General features: G+C 53.9%; 2 protein-coding genes across 4 annotated transcripts in view; both read right to left on the bottom strand.

The window, feature by feature from the left end:
* Window positions 1-10,632, bottom strand: part of DOT1L (DOT1 like histone lysine methyltransferase) — a 70,297-nt gene extending 59,665 nt beyond the window's left edge. Inside the window, exon 1 of one of the 2 annotated variants that reach the window (XM_058537599.1) lies at window positions 10,331-10,632. In XM_058537599.1, coding sequence (XP_058393582.1) covers window positions 10,331-10,411 — 81 coding nt within the window. In that variant the 5' untranslated portion in view covers window positions 10,412-10,632. The remainder of the gene's footprint in view (window positions 1-10,330) is intronic. The other variant, XM_058537600.1, reaches the window with a different exon arrangement.
* Window positions 1-22,849, bottom strand: part of SCAMP4 (secretory carrier membrane protein 4) — a 230,835-nt gene that overhangs the window by 25,832 nt on the left and 182,154 nt on the right. The window lies entirely within an intron of this gene.

The following is a 22,849-nucleotide window of genomic DNA, read 5'->3' as shown; positions in this document are numbered from 1 at the left end:
CATGCTCTTGCAGGCTGGACCCGGAACCTGGGGGACAGGCGGGGAGGACACCCAGCCCTGAACTAAGGGGCCAGAACGCTCTCGGAGGTACCCCCACACCCAGCCGACAAGACACGCACCCCAGGAAGTCCCCCTTCCTAAGAATCCCCGAGGAGAGACGGCCCCTCCCGGGAACGGGAGGGCCGGGCAGGCAGACCATTCATTGCGTGTTTTTCTAAAATCCAGGTTTACGTGAGCATGTGTCTGCCCGGATTCCCTCCTCCACGACACCCTGGAAAGGAACCAGGCTCCGTGGAGAAACGGCTGATTCCAGAGCTGGGGCAGAGAAAACGCAGGATGAGCCTGGACAGCCTGTGTGCCAGAAAGTAGGGACGTGCCCAGAAGGCACACAGGCACGCCGGGGCAGGAGGCAGCCTGAAGGCGCTCCTAAAGGCCGACACTGGCACGACGTGAGCGACAGACAGTGACAGGCCAGACTACGACCCGGAGAATGAGGTACGCACCCATGAGTCCACACCGGCAAAAAAAAGTGTAAATAAGTGGAGAGAAGAGGCAGGTTTTCCCACAGAAGAATCCCAGTGAATGAGAAGGAACGAGGAGCAGGGAAGCAGAAAGCACCATTAGGCAAGTGCTATGGTAACTGGTGCAGGCGAGAGCCACTGACAGATGCTAAAACTCGTGGGCCAAAGTTCGAGGATCGGGACACCTGGACAGCCTCATGTCTCTCTCCCAGGATAAGAGGGAAAAGTGGGAATTTCACAGTGGAGGGACTCAGCAGACGCCGCCCTACACAGGGGTCAAGGTCAACACCATCAGCAATAAGAGGCACGGACACCGGGCCTCCCAGAAGGCTGCACCACGGAGGACACAGCATCACACCTGTGGGGCTCCTGCCGAGAACACAGAACCTCAGGCTCAGCGTGAAGGCCTCTGGGCAAACCCAAACCGAGGGCACTCTGCAAACGACTGAGCAGTTCTCTTCAAAGCGTCCAGGCAGGAAAGACGTCCGCCTTTCCTTAAAGACTGAGGGACAGCCGCAGATTAGAGGAGCTAAGGGGACACGACCACTAAATGCCATGGTGACCGCGGACTGGACCCCGGGGCAGAAAGGGAGCTGGAGTGGCTGCGTCAGTAACGCTGTCCCAGTGTGAATTCCTGGTTTCCATCCTGGTACCGCGGGCAGCTGAGGGAGGGTGTACAGGAACTCTCTGGACTATGTTTGCAACTCTCTCAGTCTAAAATCCTTTGAAAGCGAAGTCTAAACAGCCGCCCTGGAAGTTCAGACACAGAAGCTTCAGAAACACAGACAAGCCAGAAGCAGTCGTGTCAGGGTTTGTGTCGCACTCCACTGCAGCTCTGCTGGGCGAGGCTCGGGCGTATCCTGAGCCACCCCTCCCCGAAGATCATCCTGGCCACCAACAGAAACACTTCCTGCTGCTTGTTTCCGGGGCAGGAATACTGTGCAGATAAACACGGCGTACTTATTTTTTTTTTCCTTTTGTGAGGAAGATCAGCCCTGAGCTAACATCTGCCAATCCTCCTCTTTTTTTGCTGAGGAAGACTGGCCCTGGGCTGACATCCGTGCCCATCTTCCTCCACTTTATATGGGACGCCACCACAGCATGGCTTGCCAAGCGGTGCCTCGGTGCGCGCCCGGGATCTGAACCGGCGAACCCCGGGCCACCGCAGCGGAGCGCGTGCACTCAACCGCTTGCGCCACCCGGTCGGCCCCAACACGGCGTACTTCGAGTCTTTCGAATGTATTGAGAAGCTCACGAATTTTACAGCACCTTTCTCCAGCTAAAATGTCACATTCCTCCACTCTGACGAATAAGGAAAATGTGTAACACGAACATCCACGTTAAGGAACATAATATACTGCCGCCTGAATCTATTTAAACATCTCAAAACTCAGTATGGTCAGTCTGCCATTTTAATAATCACCTTAGATTTATCCAGAAGCTTCCCTTTCACAGATATTATGACATGACCCTGTGACAAAATAAATGCTCATTCTTGATGACTTTAAACCAAGGAGCGCCACATCGGTCTAAGTTTACGGTTCAACGCATTGTGTAGGCGCAAAACTAATTAATTATGGTTTATTCTTAATATGACCAATTCAAGTATTTATAATAATAAATTATCTTTACCTTTACCAGTTCAAACTAAGCAAAAACCCAAAAAGAGAGGCCACATCCAAATAAATGAAGAGCAAAGTCCGACTGTAAGACGGCTGGGGCAGGGGAGGGGTGTTGATCCCCCCTTGATATCAGCCTGGAGGGCAGGCAGGTCCCCAGGGCAGGCAGAGACACGCTGGGAGTCCACCCGAGGCAGAGGCAGCTACCGATGGGACTCGGGCTGGTGAGTGAGGGTCAGGTCTGAGGCTCACACACATGCCCCAGGACGGAGTGGAAAAGAAGACGGGCTGAGAGGCTGGGAGACCAGGGCCACCTGCTGTGGGACCAGGCAGAAGGTGGTGGATCAGACGTGCCGAGATGGCAGGACAACAAGCAGACTAGTGGGGGCAGGGCAAGAGGAAAGACGGGCTCCTTGTCCAAAATGGTCAGCAACTTCAGGACGGCGACAGGAGAGCGTCACACCTAGCGTGGCCCTTCTGCGTAGAGGTTTGCGGTCAGGACCAATAGGGGTTTGAATCCAACTGTGCTGCTTCTAGAAACGGGACCTCGGACGGGTCACCTAACCTCTGTGTGTGGCTCCCTCATCCATATACTGGACCCATGGGGACGCGCCTGTGCTGGAAAGCCCTCCGGTCTGTCCTGGGGCTTCTCCCAGACCTCTGCTCTCAGCTGGCTGGGTCTTCAGACACCAGGGACTCAACTGGAGAGACCTGCGCAGTGGAGACAACCCCCGGCTCAAGCCCCCACGTCCACACAGCCATGGATATCAGAAGGCCCCGGGCCTGCTGTCCGAGGCAGGAGGCAGCACGGGGAGAGAAGGCGACAGCCAGGGAAGACATCTCAATCAATTACGTAAGGCCCACACGGCGACTATGGCAATGCGGGGTGCGCCCGCCGGGGGTGCGCTGGTTCCCGAGCTGAGGGGCGAGGACGCTGTCATGGCACTCCCAGAAAAGGTCAGCTTCACCCAGTCACCGCTTTTGAGCTTCACCAGTTTTAAGAACTGCACTTACGTGGCCCCCAAAAGAATGTCACGCTGCAAAAGGGGACAGAGGGGGGGCAGCTGCTGCTGTTCCAGATCGTGTCTCCGCAGGGGAGTGGGGTGCTGAGTCAGCCTTCCAGGGGCCTTTCCATCCCTCACCTGTGAGTCATCCCGGCTCTCAGGGAATGCTTTCTGCTCGGATAGACAGCGGTGAGAACAGCCAGCCGTGACTCATCAGGAAGCGGGGGTCAGCTCCTGAGGCCACCCCCACGGCACCCCCCTTGCAGGGCCAGCTGCCCAAGTCCCCGTTGCTTGGCACCAACTCTGACCTGCAGGGGCCAAGCAATCCAAGAGGCTGGTGGAGGGCAGAGACGCATCTGGAAACACCCGCCCAGCAGACCTGCAGCCCCCACAGCCCCCACCTCCACGGGGCAAACAAGTCCCACCCAACGCCACCCAGCACCATCGAGAGGTGGCCCGGAGCAAACGGTCACGGAAAGGCACTCCAACAGAAGAATCACCACCCAAGCCCCTCGAGTCGCCGTGGAAAATCAGAAAGGGGCCTAGCGATGCTACGGGGCCGTGAGTCCAGCTGGAGGAGGGGAGAGAGGAGAGGGAGGCCCTTTGACGAACACCCACCCCAGCGAGCAGGCCCGCCAGAACCACAGAGCAGCTGGGACCGCTGGACCTCACTGCAGGGTGGGGACCCCCAAGGTGTACACACAGCCCTGCAGGCTGCGTTCTGTGGACCCGGTCGGTGACCAAGGAGGAAGGAGCCCCACAAAGAAGGGGGTCACAGTGGCAGCCATGGGCCAGCTGGGGCTGGGCAGCACTTGAAAGGCAGCTGCCTGGACCGAGATGGGCTGTGAGCGCAAAATACACACCAGATCTCAAAGACTTAGTACACACACAAGAGCAAAATTGCTCCCTAATAATGTTTTTAATTACATGTTGAAATGATAGCATCTCGGTCACACTCGGTTAAATAAAACCTATCATGAAAATTTATCTCACCTGCTGCTTCTGACTTTGTTAACACGGCCGCTAGAGACGGCGCCCTCGCACGTGTGGCCCGTGTGCTGTTCCTCCCAGGGCTGCCTCTCGATACCTCGTGCCGCCTCCACAACTTGATAGCGGCTTTAGTTCTGAGCCTGAACCTGACCGCCACGCCTGGGGCCTCAGAGCTGACCCGCAGCAGGGCCGGGACCAGGCGCGGGACGACCCGCCCTCTGGGCAGCAGTCCTTCTGCAGGAAGGGCTTACGTCTCCACAGGAGGACAGGAGTGTACCGTGCAGCTCCAGGGGACGGAGCTAAGACCTCAGGTGGGCTGACGAGAAAACTTCAGGTGCTCTAATAAAAACTGGCCCCCCTGTAACAGTCAGAACTGCCCAGCCACAGAGGAGCCCCTCTACAGTGCCAAGCGCCCTGATGCCAAGGTCTTCACGGAGAGGCTGTCGTGAAGTGACGCTGGTGGACGGCGGGACACGACAACCAAGAGTTCATCACCACAACCTCTCTTGCCCTCATCAAAGAACACACTTTATTGCCACAAGCCATTCGGCCTGATGCCAAGGCCGAGGGTGGGTTGGGAAGAGAGAGAAAGCACAGGGACTGAGGAGGCCCTTCTGACAGAGGGAACCACCAAAAGAACCCACCCAGGATGCCCCAGCACCAAGCGGGGAGCATTGACTCCACCCCTGAGATCCAGAGCCAAGACGGGCCCTGCCGGAGAACTCCACCTGCTCTGTGCCTCCAGCAAGGGGTCGCCATGAGCACCTCACCAGTTCATTTACGGCCACCCCATCCCCAGGTTGAAGGCCAAATGAATGCCCCACTGGGGGCCTCAAGACCCCACAACCCAACCCACCCATGTAGGGGAATACGACGCAGCCGTGAAAAGGAGTGAAGCCCTGACACAGCCACGCCATGGATGGACCGTGAACACACGATGCTCAGTGAGAGAAGCAGACACAGAAGGACACACAGTGTGTGATTGATTCCATTGATGTGAAATGTCCAAAACAGGCAGATCCACAGACAGAAAGTGGTTTCGTGGTTGTCAGGAGCTGGGGAGGGGATGGGGAGTGACTGCTGATGGGGACACGGTTTATTTTGGGGTGATGGAACGTTCTAAAATCGACAGTGGTGATGGTTACACAACCCTGTGACTGTACGCAAGTCCATGGAATTGTACTATAAATGGGTAGACTGTGGTGTGTGTGAACGATATCACAACAAAGCTGTTACTTAAAAAAAACTCAAAAGCCACCATACCCGGCAACATTCCTCCACCCTGGCTGACTGTCCTCCTGGTCCCTCTCTGCCCTCCCCTCCCCCTCTGCCCAGACCAGGTGTGAGCCCAGAGCACCTGTGGCCCAGCAGTTGCCCTCGGCAGGAGCCTCACTCACCTCACATCTCAAGCACAGAGTGGCCGCACGTGCAGCCCAGGGCGACATATCCCCGTTAACCACTCTAAACAGATCACGGCCAAAACAGCCTCCAAAGCAGGATCCTTCCCGGAGAGAGTCCTCCAAGCTAAGCCACGTGACTCCTATCACTCCTGCAGGCCACACGTCCCTCTGCAGGTGGGCGTCCTCTGTCCCCGGCCCCAGGAAGCCCTTCCCACCCTCGAAAAAGAAGTTTTGGGGTTTCAAATGACAGAAGTGTCATGAGAGTTAACATCTATGAAACACGCACTGGCATGACTCTAACGTGCTTTCTGTGCACTAGCCAGTGGACCCCCACGACTCACTTTAGAAACCCCTTTAGAGACGAGGAAACTGAGACCTAGGGAGACTGTGTAATTTATCCAACGTCACGTGCAGGACAAAGCAGCAGAGCCCTCGACTGCCCAACCTTCGGGTCATAAGAAATCTAAGACGAGCGGCCCTGCCAGCAGCACCCAGGCACCGGGCTATAGACAGGAAGAGGGACCTGTCCAACACAGGGGCCACGGAACAGAGCCCACGGGCGAGACCTGCCACAGTGGACGCGGGTGGGGAGAAGAGAGAATCCGAGAAGGAAAGAGAAAGGCTGGTCAGGAAGGGAAGGAACCAGAAGGACATGGAGCAGAGGCAGGCGGGCCCGTGAGGGGGAGCCACACGTGGGCTGCAGAGGACCGCAGGGAGACACCCTGGCAGCCCCCGAAATGAGGCGGGTCCTCGGGAAACACCCGAGGAATCACTCAACGCCACGCTCAGACACGGGCTAGCAGGAGACCCGGCTGGCGGGAACGGCAGGGACAGCCTGAAGGAACAGAGAAGGAGGCTCAAGGTGTTCAAGCCTGAGCAAGAGGGGAACCGGGGAGGTGATTCCCATAGCCAGGGACACCAAGGCTCATGTACGGGTCGGGGGGAGAATGCACTAGAACCACCAGAAGAGGGCACGTCAGAGAGACAGAGCAAGAAGAGAGATTTCCCGGGAGGAAAGCGTGCGGCCGGGACCCAGGTGCTCAGATGCAGCCGGTCAGCACCCTGCGGGCCCCGCATTCAAAAGGGGACCCCAAAACGCTCTGTATCTTGATTGTCCCAATGTCACCAATATAATTATCTTGTCCTCTAGTTTTGTAAAATGTCACCACGAGGGGGAAACTGGGTGAAGAGGACGTGGGATGCCTCTGAGTTATTTCCTACCGCTGTGTGAGAATCTGTGATTATCTCAGAATTAAAAGCTTAATTAAGAATAAAAGGAGGGAGCTCCCCGAGGGTCCGGGCCCCCGGCAGCTCGGCCACTGCTTCCCTAGTGACTATCACAAGTCCCCGGCTCCCTCGGGCTCCTTCCCATAGGGATGGGAGAGTGCAGCAGGCACTGGGATCTTAGGGACCAGAGTGTAGAAACTAACAGCCACATATGGGATACCACGCTTTTCCACGTGCCCTCCCCTTTTACTTGGCTTCTTCACTCCCAGGAGGCCGAGGAAGGGTTAACCTGCCTGCCACCCCAGCGAGGATTAGGCAGGACTCACCCAGGCAGAGGTCAGATCAGAAATATCTTCTGAGTCACCGGGAGCGATGGCTCACCCGCCCGCCCACTTCTACTACTCACGCCCGCATGAAGGGCACGACTGCTCAGCGGGCATTCGTCAGAGAATCGTGGGCTCCCCAGGAGGAAGCCGAGGGCGGGGACAGTCACGCTGGGGCCGCTCCCCGCCCACAGCCTTAGCAAGTCGTGGAGGGGAAGGGCTCCAGCACGCCCTCGCCGGTTCTCGCCCGGCTGGCAGGCAACCGAAGAGAGCATTGACTCCCTTCCAAGTTGAGACCTCATTTTCCCACCAGAAGAAGGGCCGACCTGCTTTAGAGAGGCCCCCAGGAACTGTGAGTGGCTACCGGGAAACCCAGGTCACAGAAAGAGCAAAACTCGCCCTGCCTCCCCACCCAGGTGTCAATTTCGAAAAAGCCCATTTCCGAGGCTGGCCACTTCCGAGTGTGGACAGTGGTGGCTGTTGGCACTTCCTCCTACAGCTGCTCCTCCTCCAAGAGGTCGTCCACACTTCCTCCAGGCCAGAACTGGCGGCCCCTCCCTCTGGGACTCAGCTGATGGCATCCACTGGCACCACAACTTGCTGAACTTGTGTTCACGGCTCACCTGCCCTCCTCACTGACAAGTCTCATGAGAACAGGAACAGTGTCTACTGTCCTTCGTGCCCCCGGGAACGGTGTCAACGTCCAGGACATGCTTGAGGAATGAATGAATCAATGGACAGACAGGCTCAGTCGCTGCACACGTGTGGCCACATGAGTCATCTGACCTTCCGAAAAGTTAAGCTGCTCAAGTAGCCTGTTCTCTTAATGTGTTCACCACCCAGTCATCACAAAACACGAGCTCTGATCAAGGAGTGCCCCCTCATTTCCCGTGAGAAAGCAGAATTCCTCGGCGGGGGGGGGCACGGAAGGAAGACAGACGTCACCACACCACTGTGGGCAGGTTGCTGCCCGCCCCTGCAGCTGGCTGAGAATGTCCCCGGGCCCGCCTGCCCGCTGGCCTGGTAGTGGGACAACCACACCAGGAGAGGGCCTGCTGACCGCAGGCAGAGCGCCCGGCCAGGCGGGCAGCACACGGCCGTCCCCTGCCAAGCGAGCTCCGCGCCAGCGAGGGGAAGGCGCTCTGCAGTTCAGAACCGCCTGCCACTAGAGAGCGGTCCCGCCAGCGCCTAACACGGGCAGCCTTATTTACAACAAGGAGTCAGTTACAAATCACTGTGTCCTTGCTCCGTCCCGAATAAAAGACAGTGATGGGGACAAGGTGACTGTCTGTGGATGAACTTCCAGCTCAGTATCAAATGCCTGGATGCTGGGTCACAGTGGATTCCTTAACTCTTCCAATACTCAAAAACACCAGTTTCTAAGATGCAGAAATGTTAAACACACACACAGCCCAGGCCCCACAGTCCTACTCATGAGCATTTTCCCACGTGAGGTGACAACTCCAGTTCACATCAAAACCTGCCCCGAGATGTTTAGAGCAGCTTTATTTGTAATCCCCCCAAAACTGGAAACATCCCACAGCAGGCGAATGGATAAACAAAAAAGTAGAATACGACACAGCCAGAAAAAGGAGGGACTCGAGATACCGGCAGCAACTGGATAAATCTGATTCACTCTACTGAGTGGAAGGAGCCAGAAGCAAAAAGGTACAGGCTGCTGACTCCATTTATCTGACACTCTGGAAAGGCAAACCTGCAGGGACAGAGAGGAGGTGAGTGGTGGCCAGGTGGTGAGAGGCGAGTTGGCGGCAAAGGGGCAGAAGGGACCCTGAGGGGTGATGGGATTGCTCTGCTGCCTGATTGCCATGGCTCTGCCAAAACTCCCAGAACTGCACGCTAAGAAAAGTGACTTATACTGCACGTCAACTGAGGATCCAGAAATAATTAAATTTTAAACAATGCACTGGCCAGCCTACGAGCACACGACCAGCGCTGCGCGGGGCGGAGGGGGGCGGAGGCCGGAGGAACGGTTGGAGTTGACGGTTCTCCCCACTTTCAGTTTCCTCGCCTCGGACGTCTCCCTGCCCTGCCCACTGCTCGGCCGCCCGCCGCCCGGACGCACACCGGAGCTGCCCAACCAGAACAGCCGGAGCCCGGCCTCAAGCCGTCTCCAGGGCCAGGTGCCAACACCGGCCCCCGGGCGGTCCCTGCGCCCCGACCCCGCCCCCGGCCACGACGTTTCCAAAAACTGACACACTCGGAGCGCGCGCGAGAGGCGGGGCGCGCGGGCTTCCCCGCCGGGTCCCCTGGAGGCCCCGTCCCCCCCGCAAGCCGAGCGCGCCAAAGGGCGCCCCAAAGACTCCCGCCCACGGCGTCTGCTGCGGTTTCCCTCCCAGCGGCACACTGCCCAGCCCGAGCGTGGACCCAGGGACACGGACACACGCCCCACGCCGCCGCCCTGGGGGCGAGAGGCCGGGGCGCCCACCCCGCGCCCCGCATTTCTGGAATCGCCCCGGGAACGCCTTTGTAAATTTCCGCTCGGCCTGTCATTTTCCAAGGGTCACTCAATGGAGGGGGGGGCGATGCCTAGTTTCTAAGGGTCCGGCCACTCCACCCACTCCAGATCAGGAGACAGAATGCCCCGTTTCCACATGTCCGGCCAGCCCACCCACTCCAGATCAGGGGACAGAAAGGCCCATTTCCACGGGTCCTGCCAGCCCACCCACTCCAGATCAGGGGACAGAACGCCCCCTTCCCAAGGGTCCTGCCAGCCCACCCACTCCACATCGGGGGACAGAATGCCCCCTTTCCAAGGGTCCGGCCAGCCCACCCACTCCACATCGGGGGACAGAATGCCCCCTTTCCAAGGGTCCGGCCAGCCCATCCACTCCACATCGGGGGACAGAACGCCCCATTAAAAAAGCCGGGAGGAGAAAAGGGTATCCTCCAAAATAAAAAAGCCGAACACACTGACAGCGCAGAGAATCAACTGCCGAGAAAAAGAGAGAAACCCCGAATGTCAAGACAGAAAGTACGGACCGACAGGCTCGTCCCGGCCGGGGGGACGGGGGACGAGGGACGGGGGCACGGGGGTCCCAGCCCCGCCGGGGCAACGGCAGCCCGGGCTCGGGCGTCCCCGGGAGGCGCGGGGTCCCCGGAACGGCCGGGGCCCCGGCGGGGCGGGGACGGGGGTCCCCGGGAGCGCCTTGGGGGCTCGGGGCTCGGTGTGTGGCGGCGGGGCGGGGGTCCGGGGGTCGGGTAGGGGCGCGCAGGGGCGGCACTCACGTAGACCGGCAGCGGCCACGGGTAGACGGCGGGCTCGGCGCCCACGGGCGACTTGAGCCTCAGCTCCAGCTTCTCGCCCATGTCGGCGCGCGCGGCCGCCGCACCATGCTAGGCGGGCGGTTGGGGGAGGGGCGGGGCGCCGCCGGCGGGGGCGGGGCGGGCGAGCGCGGAGGGCGGGCGGACGGGCGGGAGGCTGAGGGGAGGGGGCCCGGCCTGGGCCTCGGCCGCCGCCGCCGCCGCCGCGCTCCCGTCCAGCCCCCGGCTCCCTCTTTGTAGTCACAGGCCCGGGGCCTCCAGCGCCGCCGCCATCTTGGGCCGGCGTGAGGCGAGCACAATGAGCCGGGGGCCGGGCCGAACCACTCGCCGCGCGCGCGCGGGGGGGGCCCGGCGCGAGGAGGCGGCGCGCGCCCGCTGCCCCGCCCGCCGCGCCGCGCGCGCCACCCCCCGCCGCCCCGCCCCGTGGGCTCGCCCGCCCGCACGCACGCACGCACGCACGCACGCTCACTCGCGCGTCCTCGGCTGCCCTCGCCCGCCCCCGCCGGCTCGAAGCGGGGGACCCGGGGAGACCCCGCGGGGCCTGGGGTGGCGGGTTCGAGCCCCGCCCTCGGAGGACTGGAGCCGCCCCTCCCTTATAAAGCCATAATTCCTCACTAAACGGGAGAGGCTGCGTCCAGCCTCTGCTCCAGCTCAAAGTACACGACTCGCTCCACAAGAATGCTGATTATGGAGCATCTATTAGGCGCCGGACCTTGGGCACTTAGTATTGGCAAAAAGGAAATGCCCTACCCACACACAGAGCTGACGTTTTAGCTGGAGTAGTCATGACAGTGGTCATGGGGGAAAATAAGGAAAGTACCATAAATGCCATGGGGATGGTGACTCTGATGCGTCCACGCCGTTGGCCCAGGCGCCCACAAACATTACTCCAAATGTGGCCCGGAGGTATTTTCCAGATGAGATTAACATTTAAATCAATCGACTTTGTGTAAAGGAGATTGTTACCACTGCAAGGTGGATGGGCCTCGTCCAATCGGTTGAAGGCCTTAAGAGAAAAAAATGAGGTTTCCCAGAAAGAGGAACTCCGCCTCCAACGGCCTCTGACTCCATCAACAATGTCGAATCTTCCCTGGTCTCCAGCCAGGGATCCTGCCCCGGAGATGTCTAACTTGCCAATTCTACAGTCAGGAGGGCCAATTCCCTAAAATAAAACTCTATATATGTATACGTGTACAGATGTCCCCAACTTAGGATAGTTCAGGATAGTTCAACGGATAGTTAACAGATTTTTGACTTTATGGTGGTGCTAAAGCAATACGCATTCGGTAGAAACCGTACTTCGAATTTTGAATTTTGCATTTTTCATGGCCTAGTAATATTCCCTACGATGCTGTCTCATGACGCTTGACAGCTGCAGCTCCCAGGTGGCCATATGATCACGATGGTGAACAACCGATACCCTGACAACCAAGCTGTACCCATCCAACCATTCTGTTTTTCACTTTCAGTACAGTCTTCGATAAATTACACGAGATATTCAACACTTTATATAAAATCGGCTTTGTGTGAGATGAGTTTGCCCAACTGTAGGCTCATGTAATTGTTCTGAGCACGTTTAAGGCAAACTAGGCTAAGCTACGGTGTTCGGTAGGTTAGGTGGATTAAATGCCTTTTCGACTTAACGATGTTTTCAACAGATGATGGATTTACCGGGTCGTAACCCCATTGTAAGTCGAGGAAGATCTGTATACGTATATGTGTGTATATGTAGTGTATATACACACGTCTGTGTTGACATGTGCGTGTGTGTGTGTGTACACAGCCCACCGATTCTGTTTGTCTGGAGACCCTCACTGATACAGCCACCGGACTATGATAATTGGGCACCTGCTATGTGCCAGTTAGGGGGCCACCCTCTTGTCTCTTCTGTATCTCGCTTCAGTGTCCCGTCTTCCCAACAGGGCAGGTGATGCTGCTTTTCCCAGGTGAGGTGCCTGAGGGTCAGAGAGGTGCAGCGGCGTGCCCAGGGGCACACAGGCGAGAGGCGGGGAGGCTGAAGTTGGGGTCATCCAGGTGACAGCAGCGGAAGACTCAGAAGAGGAATAACCCCCCCCCCCGTGTCACACAGCTGGAAGTGGCTCAGCTTTGTGAGCTAAGCATGGCCTTTGAGGTCCCTGCTCCGTCTCTGCTCAGCAGCCCCTTCCCAGCCTAAGAAACCCAAACCCGAAGCCCAGAGCCGCCCCTCCTCCTTCCAGGGAGCAGAGCCAGTCACCTCAGGCTCCCGCTCCCAGGCTCCCAGCACTGGGAGCTATTTTAAGCCTTCATCCCGTAGGACACAGCAGCGGCTGGGGCTGGTGTCTCAGGAAACTGTCTCTCTCTCTCCCTCTCTCTGTCTGTCCTCTCTCTCTTTCCTCTCACTCTCTCTCCCTCTCTCTGTCACCCTCTCTCTCTCCTCCTCTCTCTCCCTCTCTCTCCCTCCCTCTCTCTCTCCTCTCTCTCCCACTCTCTGTCTCCCTCTCTCCTCCATCCCCCTGTCTCCATCCATAGCTCTCTTTCTCCCCCTCCCTCCTCCATCTCTTCCCCTCCCCCCTCATTCCCTCATTCCCCCTCTGTCTCCCCTCCCCCTCTGTCTCCCCCCAGGGACCTCTCGGACCCTGACTCAGGCAGCCGACCAGAGTGTGGCTCACAGGCAGCTGCTCCCCGTCCGTCCGCCCCCTCCCCGTGCCCATCCCCCACCATTTGAAGGATGTCGCAGCAAGCCCTGGCCAGGTGTGACCTTGGGCCCAGGGCCATCGGCACATGCTGTTCCCTTGCATGGAACCTTCTTCCTTAGACTCCTCCCTCCGGTGTCACTCTCGGTCTCTCATCACTTCCTCCAGAACCTTCCCAGACACCCCCAGACAAGGCCAGGCCCCAGAATCTGCTTACACCCACCCTGTATCATCAGAATTCCAATCCTGGCCCCCCGCTTGCCTGACTGGTGACCTTGGGCGAATGATTTAGCCTCTGACGGTTTCCTCATCTGAACAGCGATGCTAACGGTCCTGGCTTCGGGATGTTTGTGAGAGTTGAATGAGTTAACGTAGAAGGTACTAGAACGGTGCCTGGTAAATGAAGTTATTTGCCATCACTATTGCTGTTGGAATTGTTGTGGTTAGGTGGGGTAACCAACCATCTCGGTTTGCCCAGGACTGTCGGGGTCTCAGCGCTGGAAATGGGGGAATCCCTTGGTCCCAGGGAAACCTGGACGGTTGGTCACTCTATTTAGGATAGACCCTCCGCTTGGTCTTCCATCCCCACCACAGCTGGAAAGGAAATCTCCCCCTCCTTCCTCCCTGTATTGTGAGCGTCATTCATTTATCCACTCGTCCCTCGTTCAGCTCCTTTCTTCAACAAGTATTTACGAAGCACCCGCTACGTAGCAGACACTCCTCCAGGTCTTGGGAACATAAACGGCCGGGAGAGCGGAGAAGGACCGCCATCCTCACAAAGCATACATTCTAGAGAGGGCAGCAAGCAAGAAACTGATGAGATGTAATTTATCATAAGGGGACGATGTCACGACCCCTGAAGCTGGGGAACGGGGTGGAGGGAGGGGCAGCTATAAATGCAGGTGCTGAAAACAAGGGGGCAGACCTCGCCCTGGGTAATGCTGGCTGTTTCAACACAGCTCTTCTCAACCGGGGCGACTCTGCCCCCAGGGGACACTGGGTGATGTCTGGGGACATCTGTGGTTGTCACGACTCAAGGAGCTTCTGGCATCGAGCGGGTAGGGGGCCAGGGATGCTGCTCAACCCTGCAGAGCACTCAGGACAGCCCACAGAGAATGACCAGGCCCCAGTGTCTGCAGTGACAAGGGGGAGACCCTGCTCCAACATTATTCTGACTGGCTGGTTCTCCCAGAATCCTTCGAGGGCAGAGACTCTATCCCCATAGAGACTCTATGACCCCTAGGTCATCCTTAGAGATGACCTAGATTGGGGCGGCCCGGCAGGGCTGAGACAAGCCTTGGAGATGGAATGACAAGGGCGTCTGCCAACCCCACCCACCGCTCAGAGCTGGAGAGGTCCGACAGGAGCCCAGGTGTGATGGCTCTATCACCTCCCCCGTGCAGCTAGCTGTTTCCTGAGTCATTTCCTCTCGTCACTGTCAGGTCCCTGTCGGGGGTTGAGTTCCCCGGAGATGAGGCTGAGAACAAGGACTTGAGTGCGGGTTGTTGATTTGAGAGGTGCAGAGAACAGCATGAAGTGGGGGGAGATGAGACAGGGATGAGAAGGCAGCATGAAAGGGTTCTTCCTCACGCCGGCTGCCACAGCGGGCTGTTGGAGCTTTCCCATCAGAGAGACTCTGGACCATGGTGCAAACACACATCTGGGAATCGGCCCACCTGAGGGGCTGGGCGAAGGAGCCAGGTACTTATACACCAACTCCTATCAGTTACTGGTGGAGGGTTGGTGGGGGTGGGGGGTGTAGGTATGAAGTCCCGGGCACTCCTGGCCTGGCACAGTCCTGCAAATCCTCAGGCCCAAGACGCAAATATCAGCTACAGAGTCTCGAAATGGTTACGTCCAAGAGAAAAGGGCACCAGCAGCGTCGGGTTCAGTCCCTACATGACCTGGCGCATCCTCTCCTCTGGTTCTAAACACCTCCAGAGGCTTCAGACTTCCACCCACCATCCGCATCTCCGGCCCTACAGCAACCCACCTGCCGACAACCCACACCTTCCCAGGGGCTGGCAACAGCAATGCGAAGATGACAAGAAACTCAGGCATGTTCAAATCCTGGAAATCCACTGTTGCCTTTGTTAAAAACACACTTAATTTTAGAATAGTTTACATTTACAGAAAAGTTTCCAGGATCGTGCAGAGTTTTCCGGGGCTTGTGGACCCTCTACCCAGTTCCCCCCATTTGTAACGTGTTACATTTGTATGATACATTTGTTGCCATTAGGAAACCAATAACAATACATTATTACTAACTAAACTCCACAGGATTTGAATTTCATTAGTTTTCCCCTAATGTCCTTTTTCTGTCCCAGGCTCCTCCGGGCTGTGATGGTTTCTCAGACTTTCCTGGGTTTTGATACCTTGACAGTTTTGAGAAGGGCCAGTCTGATGTTTTGTCCCTTAATTTGTTTGTTTGTGTTTCTGACTTTTTTCTTGCAGTTGGTCTGGGGTTATGGAATTTGAGGAGGAAGACTCAAATGGTGATAAAATGCCATTCTTATCGGATCACATCAAGGACACATGCGATCAACAGGACTCATGACTGATGATGTTAACCGTGATCACTTGGCCACTGGTATCTTTTCAACCACAGGTGGACAGTCCGCTCTCCCAAATAGCCAAAATTAAAGACACCGATGATATCGAGCGTTGGTTAGCATGGGGAGCCACTGGAACTCCCATACATTGCTGGTGGGAGTGCAAATTGGAGCAGCCACTCTGGAAAACTGTTTGGCAAGATCCGCTAGTGCTAACTGTACATACTCCATGTCTCAGCCATTCCCCTCCCAGGTGAAGGCCCCAGAGAAATAAGTGTCTACGTCCCCACTAAAAGACGTGCATGAGAGTGTTCGCAGTGGCTTTATTCATAACAGCCAACAACTGGAAATGATTTAGATGTCCTTCCAGAAGAGAATGGGTGAATAAATTGTGGTGTATTCATACACAGGGATACCACACAGCATTGAGAAGGAGGGAACTGCTGATCCACGTGGATGAATCTCACAGACACAATGGTCAGGTGAAGGCAGTCTAACGTTAACACAAGAGGGCTTACTTATAACTCCATTTACATGAAATTCAAAGCCAGGAAAAACTGATGAATGGCGTCAGAAGTCGGACAGAGGTTGTCTCAGGGGGGATATTGACTGAGCAGAGGCATATGGGACTTCTGGGGGCTGGATATTTTCTACATTGCAGTCTGGGTGGTGGTTACTGGGAGATAAATGGATAGATAGATAGATAGATGATAGACAGATAAAAATTCATTAAGCTGTTCACTTGATAATCTGTGTCCTTTTTACGTGTATGTTATATCTCAATAAAAAAGAAAGAAGGGAATAAAATAAAATAAAACCAGGTCTGGGTTGGTGGGAATATAAAATGGCGCAACTGCTGTAGAAAACAGTTCAGGAGTTCCTCAAAAAGTTAAACATGGAATGACCCATATGATCCAGCAATCCCACTTCTGGGTATATACACAAAAGACCTGAAAACAGGGACTCAAACGGATACTTGTATACAAATGTTCACAGCAGCATGATTCACAATACTCAAAAGTCAGAAACACCCCAAATTTCCATCAATAGGTGAATGGAGAAACAAAATGTGGTCTGTCCATACAAGGGAACATTATTCAGCCTTAAAAAGGAAGGAGATTCTGACACCTGCTCCAACGTGGATGGACCTTGAGGACATGACACTCAGTGACATGAGGCAGACACAGAAGGACAGACACTGTGTGATCCCCTCACAGGAGGCCCCTAGAGGAGTCACACCCACAGAGACAGAAAGTAAATGGTGGGGCCAGGGGCTGGGGGAGGGGAGGGGGAGTCAGTGTTTCATGAGGGCAGTTTCAGTCTGGGAAGATGAGAAAGTTCTGGAGATGGATGGTGAGGATGGTTGCACAACAATGTAAATGTACTTAATGCCACAGAACTGTGCACTTAAAATGGCTAAGACAATAAATTTTATGTTATGTGTATTTATCACTATTTAAAAAAAAAAATAGTGGTAGCAAGCAGAACCATAATAACCAGCCTTGCAGACAAGGGTAGGCTCCCACCCCAGAAATCTAGAACCCTTGGGGAGTCCTCTTGCTGTATTCCTCTTGCCTCATTTGCTTTGTCCTGGGGTCAGTGAGATCATTCTTGGCAAGACAGGAAGCACGATGCATCTGTGTCAGCAGGGAAGGAGGATCACAAATCTCTGGGCCAAGTTTAAGGTCGTCCAGCAGATGTAACCTTGGAAAGACGTCCTGATGGGGAAAGATGTACACGAGATGTTATATGGAAAAAGCAAGGTGCAGATTCAGTGTAGAACAAGTTCCTATTTGTATTTAAATATACACATATGCGCACACATGCATAAAATACACTTGCCTATAAGTAGCCTCTTTCTGGCTCACAAGAAACACAGTACAGCGGTTGTAACTGGAAGGAAAGAGAAGTAGATTGCTATTCCCAACGATTTGAGTCTCTCCCTACAGCGGGACTAGGCACATCCACATCCTTTGCCATGGAGTTTGCAGGGTCTCTGGTACAGTTGTCAAAACATACATCCCCGCTCCATTGACTCTAGGCTTAGCGATGCGTATCAGTTATCTATTGCTGCATAACAACCCACCCCAAAACTTTGTGGCTGAAAACAGCCATCATTTAATTGTTCTGTAGGTGAGCAATTTGGACTGATCCCTGCTGGGCAGTTCTGCTGCTGGTCTTGCCTGGGGTCACTCACACATATGTGGTCCTTTAGTGGGTCAGCAGTAGGCCGGTTAGTCTAGAGGGCTTCACCTGGGTTGTCTCATCTCTGCTCTTGGTTGTCTCATCCTTCAGTAGGCGAGCCAGTCTTCCGTACATCATGATGTTCTAATGGCAGCAAGAGGACAAGAATGGAAGCTTCCAGACCTCTTGAGGCCATTTTGGGAGACTTTAAGGACCCACGCTTTTTCCCCTTAGAAGGGTTGCTTTAAGACAAGATCTAATCCAGCCCACCCCCTGTTTTTGTAGATAAAGTTTTATTGGCACACAACCGCACGTGTTTGTTTACACATGATCTGTGACTGTTTTTCCACTACAACGGCACAGTTGAGCTGTTGTGATAGAGACCACCTGGTCCGCAAAGACAAAAATATTTACTCCCTGGTCCTTTAGAGGAAGTATGCCAGCCTGTGATGTAAGGCATCAGAATACTCGCCTCTCAGAACGAGCAGCTTAGCCGTGCCCACCAAGCTTTCGGGGGGTTGGAGTAAAGCCTCCCTCAGTCCCCAAACATGGTACGAACCTCACCAACATTCTCCTGCTGGATCTGTCCCCAAGGGCCGTAGTCTGCTGAGCTCTTGATGATGAGGACTCAAAGCACAAGAAGTAGTGGGTTCCTCCTCTGTCCTCCCCCCCACCCCCCATAGAATCCCAGGAGCTTCAGCTCCCAGCCTCACCTCCATTACACAGGTATTTTCTTCCAGTGGAAATTTAGCTTGTGACCATTTCGATTAGCTGCTAGCCTTGATGATCCTCCCCACAAGGTCCTCAAACCGGAATTTTTTTCATGGCAAAGTCTGGCATGCAGAAGGTGAAAGCTTGTCTCCAGATGCTCTGGGAAATCTCAGTGATTTCACCAAATTTCCCTTGTAAGGGAAATAGCTGAGCTGCCAGCTCTTCACGGCCAATTTAAAGTCTCACAAGCGACCGCAGTGAATTGCTGCAGGTTCCTTCTGCTTCGAGATCCAGGTCACTGACCTCTCCGGAGCCCAGGGCTTCCAAGTTCCCTGCAATGGGGCCTTGGTTGGCAATTAAACCGCCTGTAATTATTGAGCGCTGACTGTATGCCTGGGCTGGGAAATGCACTTTACACACAATCTCACTTGATCCTTCAAGGATCCCATGAGGAACGTTCATTCCATATCTGTTTCTTACAGCTGTTGTAACAAAAGACCACAAATTTAGCAGCTTAAAACAACACAAATTCATTATCATGCATAGATTGTTTCTCTAGAGAACGCTGACTAATATACTGAGCTAAAATCAAGGTGTCAGCAGGGCTGCATTCCTTTCTGGGGGGTCTAGGGGAGGGTCCAGGGGAGGGTCCATTCTCTGGCCTTATCCAGCTTCTAGAAACCGCTTGCATTCCTTGGCTCGTGGCCCCTTCCTCCATCTCCAAGGCCAGCAGCAACAGGCTGAGTCCTTCTCAAGCTGCCATCTTTCTGACCTTCTTCCGCTTTAAAGGAGCCTTTTGATTACCTTGAGTCTACCAGGATGAACTCTTCATTTTAAGAATCAGCTAATTCACAACTTTAATTCCATCCACAGCCTTAATTCCCTGTTGCCACATAACCTAACATATCCACAGGTTCCAGGGATGAGGATGCGGACGGCTTTGGGGGGGCCATTTATCTGCTTCCTGTACTTTATAAACCTCCCATTTTACAGATTGAAAAACTGAGGCTTAGATGGGTTCAGTGACCTGCCTGAGTCGCAAGCAGCTAGTCAGTGGTCACGCCGGGTTGGTCTAACTCCAGGGCCCAGGATATTAACCAGTGCTGCGACAGGCAGGGCCCCCAGCACCTGTGGGCAGGAGGAAGGCAATGAGGGCTGAATGTAGGGTTTAGAAAAGCGGAAACCCAGTCTCTCACTAAGTAAAGTAGGCAGAGCTATTTTAGGACACTCCATGCCCCGCCCATAAAGTCTCTGGGGTCTGAGGTTGCATCTGCCCCACCCCTCTCAGCCAGCCCTGCCACATCCTTCCCACTTTGACAGGATCTGGATTCTCTTTCTTTCTGGGCAGCTCGGAGCTCTCCGTGGTACTGAAATGCCCCCCAGCTTGCCTCTCCTGGCCAGGAGTTTGGGGCTCTGGGGTTCCAGCTCCTGCTTTGTCTTGCTAACTACACCCTAGGCCTCCTTATTCCCAGTCCTTCCTTGGCCTCAAGCTGGGGGTCAGCCTTCAGTTCCGGGGCAGCCCAAGAGCTTGGAGCTTTCCTAGAATCTCTAAATAGTTTCACACTTAGAGATTCCCAATGGGTGTGCAGTAGGGAGATCTGTGATTGAAGGAAGCCCTCCCTTTCCTGACATATCTCTCAGGAATTATGCAAGACCACTCCTGGACAGCCTCAAGTGTCCAAGTTTTGGCTTTGAATTATACCATTTGGTTTGAGCATGCTGGTTAACAAACAAACAAAAACAAACTCTCTTTTGCTATTTTGACACGATGGAAGCCTCCAGAAGCCACCTGGTCAACCACACAGAATTCTTAGAGTCTCCAGATCTGCTTTTTTTATTGTGGTAAAACACACATAGCATAAAATTTGTCATTTTAACCATTTATAAGTGTCCAGTTCAGTGGCATCAGTACATTCACAGTGTTGTGCAACCATCACCACCATTCGTCTCCAGAACTTTCTCATCTTCCCAAACTGAAACTCTGTCCCCATGAAACACTAACTCCCCATCCCCATCCCCCAGCACATGGCATCCACCGTCCTACTTTCTGTTTCTATGGATTTGACAGTTCTATGGTCTTTTTCTGTTCCAGGATCTCCTCCAGGCTACCATGTGACATTTAGTCATCATGTCTGTCTTCTTAAGCACCTCTGGGCTGAGGCACGTTCTCAGATTTTCTTGTTTTTTGATAACCTTGGCAGTTTTGAGGAGCACTGGTTGGGGATTTTATAGAATATCTCTCAATTAGGGTTTGTTTGGGAGTTTTCTTATGATTAGGTTTGGGTTATCGGTTTTAGAGAGGAAGACCACAGAGGTGCAGCGCCCTTCCCATCCCATCGTATCAAGGGTCCATGCTATCAACATGACCTATCACTGTTGATGTGGACCTTGATCACCTGGCTGAGGCTTGTTTGTCAGGTTTCTCCACTGGAAATTTACTTTCCCCATCACTTTCCATCCTATATTCTTTCGAAGGAAGTTCCCATACACAACCCACACGTATGGGGTGGAAGTTATGCTCCGTTTCCTTGAGGGCTGAGTATTTATGCAAATTATTTTGACTTCTTCTGCCTGGGAGATCTGTCTATTCCCTGATTTATTTATTTATTTATTTATTTATTTATTTATTTATTTATTTTAAAGATTTTATTTATTTATTTCCCCCCCCAAAGCCCCAGTAGATAGTTGTATGTCATAGCTGCACATCCTTCTAGTTGCTGTATGTGGGACGCGGCCTCAGCATGGCCAGAGAAGTGGTGCATCGGTGCGCGCCGGGGATCCGAACCCGGGCCACCAGCAGCAGAGCACGCGCACTTAACCGCTAAGCCACGGGGCCGGCCCCCCTGACTTATTTAATGATTTGTTCATATCAATACAGAGTCATGGATATTTACGTTATATTTTGGGTTATAATCCAGTACAGCGTTATCTCGTAGCAAAAACTGTCCCAGCTTTGGGGATTGGGAGCTCTTTCAGTTGATTTCTGTATCCTTTTGACATACCCCCATCATTGTGGTGGATTTTTAAACAGTTACTTTCTGGTACTACAAGATGCTCCAGGATCGTCTTGTATAGGTCCTGCCCCAGCCCTGGAATCTTCCATTTTTCCAGTGATCTCTGGTTCCCTTTGCTAGAGAATGGTATTAGAAACCAAGATACCAGTGCTGAGTGTCGTGGACTTTTAAGTGTTCCACATGATGGGACAAGGATATGTGACATGAGTATGTACAAATGGCTTTTGTCAACCACATTGAAGATAGAGTGCTGGACAACGTTGTTCTCTAAAATCATAGACTGTCAGACTCTTTGCCGTTTTCAGTCCCATTGGACTGAATGCAGAGTCTTGCTCTTGCCTGGAGGGTCTGAACCCTGCAGGTCACTTTGACCCAGAGAAGCAGCCTGGATTCCCAACTTGGACGCAGAGCTTCAGATAAAGAATGTCTAGACAAAACATTCCATTTGGTAGTTTCCAAGGAAACAGGACCCTGCGTTCGGAACTCAGCCCAAGCTTAATGCCAACCTCTTTACTCTTAGGTTTGCCTAGCTTTGAGCCTATCAAACTGTGCTTCATGTAAATAGTACCTAAATTCTACTTTTCCCCCACATCCTGTGATCATCTGTCTCCTTTTTTTGTGTGTGAAACACCCCATACTTCCTCTATTGTGCAGTCTCTCTTGCCACAGCAAGTTAATAAATCTAACTTTCTGGGACCACAGTTGTGTCCCTGGAGGTCTTTATCAGACGTGCTTTACCAGTAAACGGGACGGTGGTGGGGAAGGGGCTGTTGTTAATCCCAGGTCTTTAGACTGTTTTTCTGTGTAATGTTAGACAAGCCATTCAGTGGCTCTGAGACACAGCTTTTGCGTTAGCCTAATGGGGTCGGTAAATTTGTTCCAGTGAACTTCCAGTGGATGTTAAAAGAATCAAGGGGGAGAGAGAAATAAGATATATTTCAACGGTCCTCTTCACGGGAGGAAAGAAGAGAAGGGGATTAGCGGAAGGCGGGGCTGTAATATGTGGGAGCAAGTAGGGCCAGGATTGACAATTCACAGATTTGTCCCCATGCAGGGATAAGAGTCCTCATTAGCCTCTCCCTTCTATCCTTTTCCCCTTTCTTCCCTGTGAACCGTCTGCAGTGGAGAGTCCCTGAAATTAGGATTGCCAAATTTAGCAAATAAATATACAAGATTCCCAGTGAGAGTTGAATTTCAGATAAACAATGAATAGTTTTTTTAGTGTAATTATATACCAAATATTGAATGGGACATACTTATACTAGACAAAATTCACTGTTGATCTGAAATTCAAATTTAACTGGATGGTGCTGTATTTTAGGTGGCATTCCTACCTAGAAATCCAAACAC

The sequence above is a fragment of the Diceros bicornis genome, unplaced genomic scaffold, assembly GCF_020826845.1.
Source record: "Diceros bicornis minor isolate mBicDic1 unplaced genomic scaffold, mDicBic1.mat.cur scaffold_67_ctg1, whole genome shotgun sequence".
In the NCBI taxonomy this organism is placed as follows: Eukaryota; Metazoa; Chordata; class Mammalia; order Perissodactyla; family Rhinocerotidae; genus Diceros; species Diceros bicornis.
The sequence above is the reverse complement of the archived record's forward strand: the minus strand, read 5'-3'. Positions and strand labels throughout refer to the sequence as shown.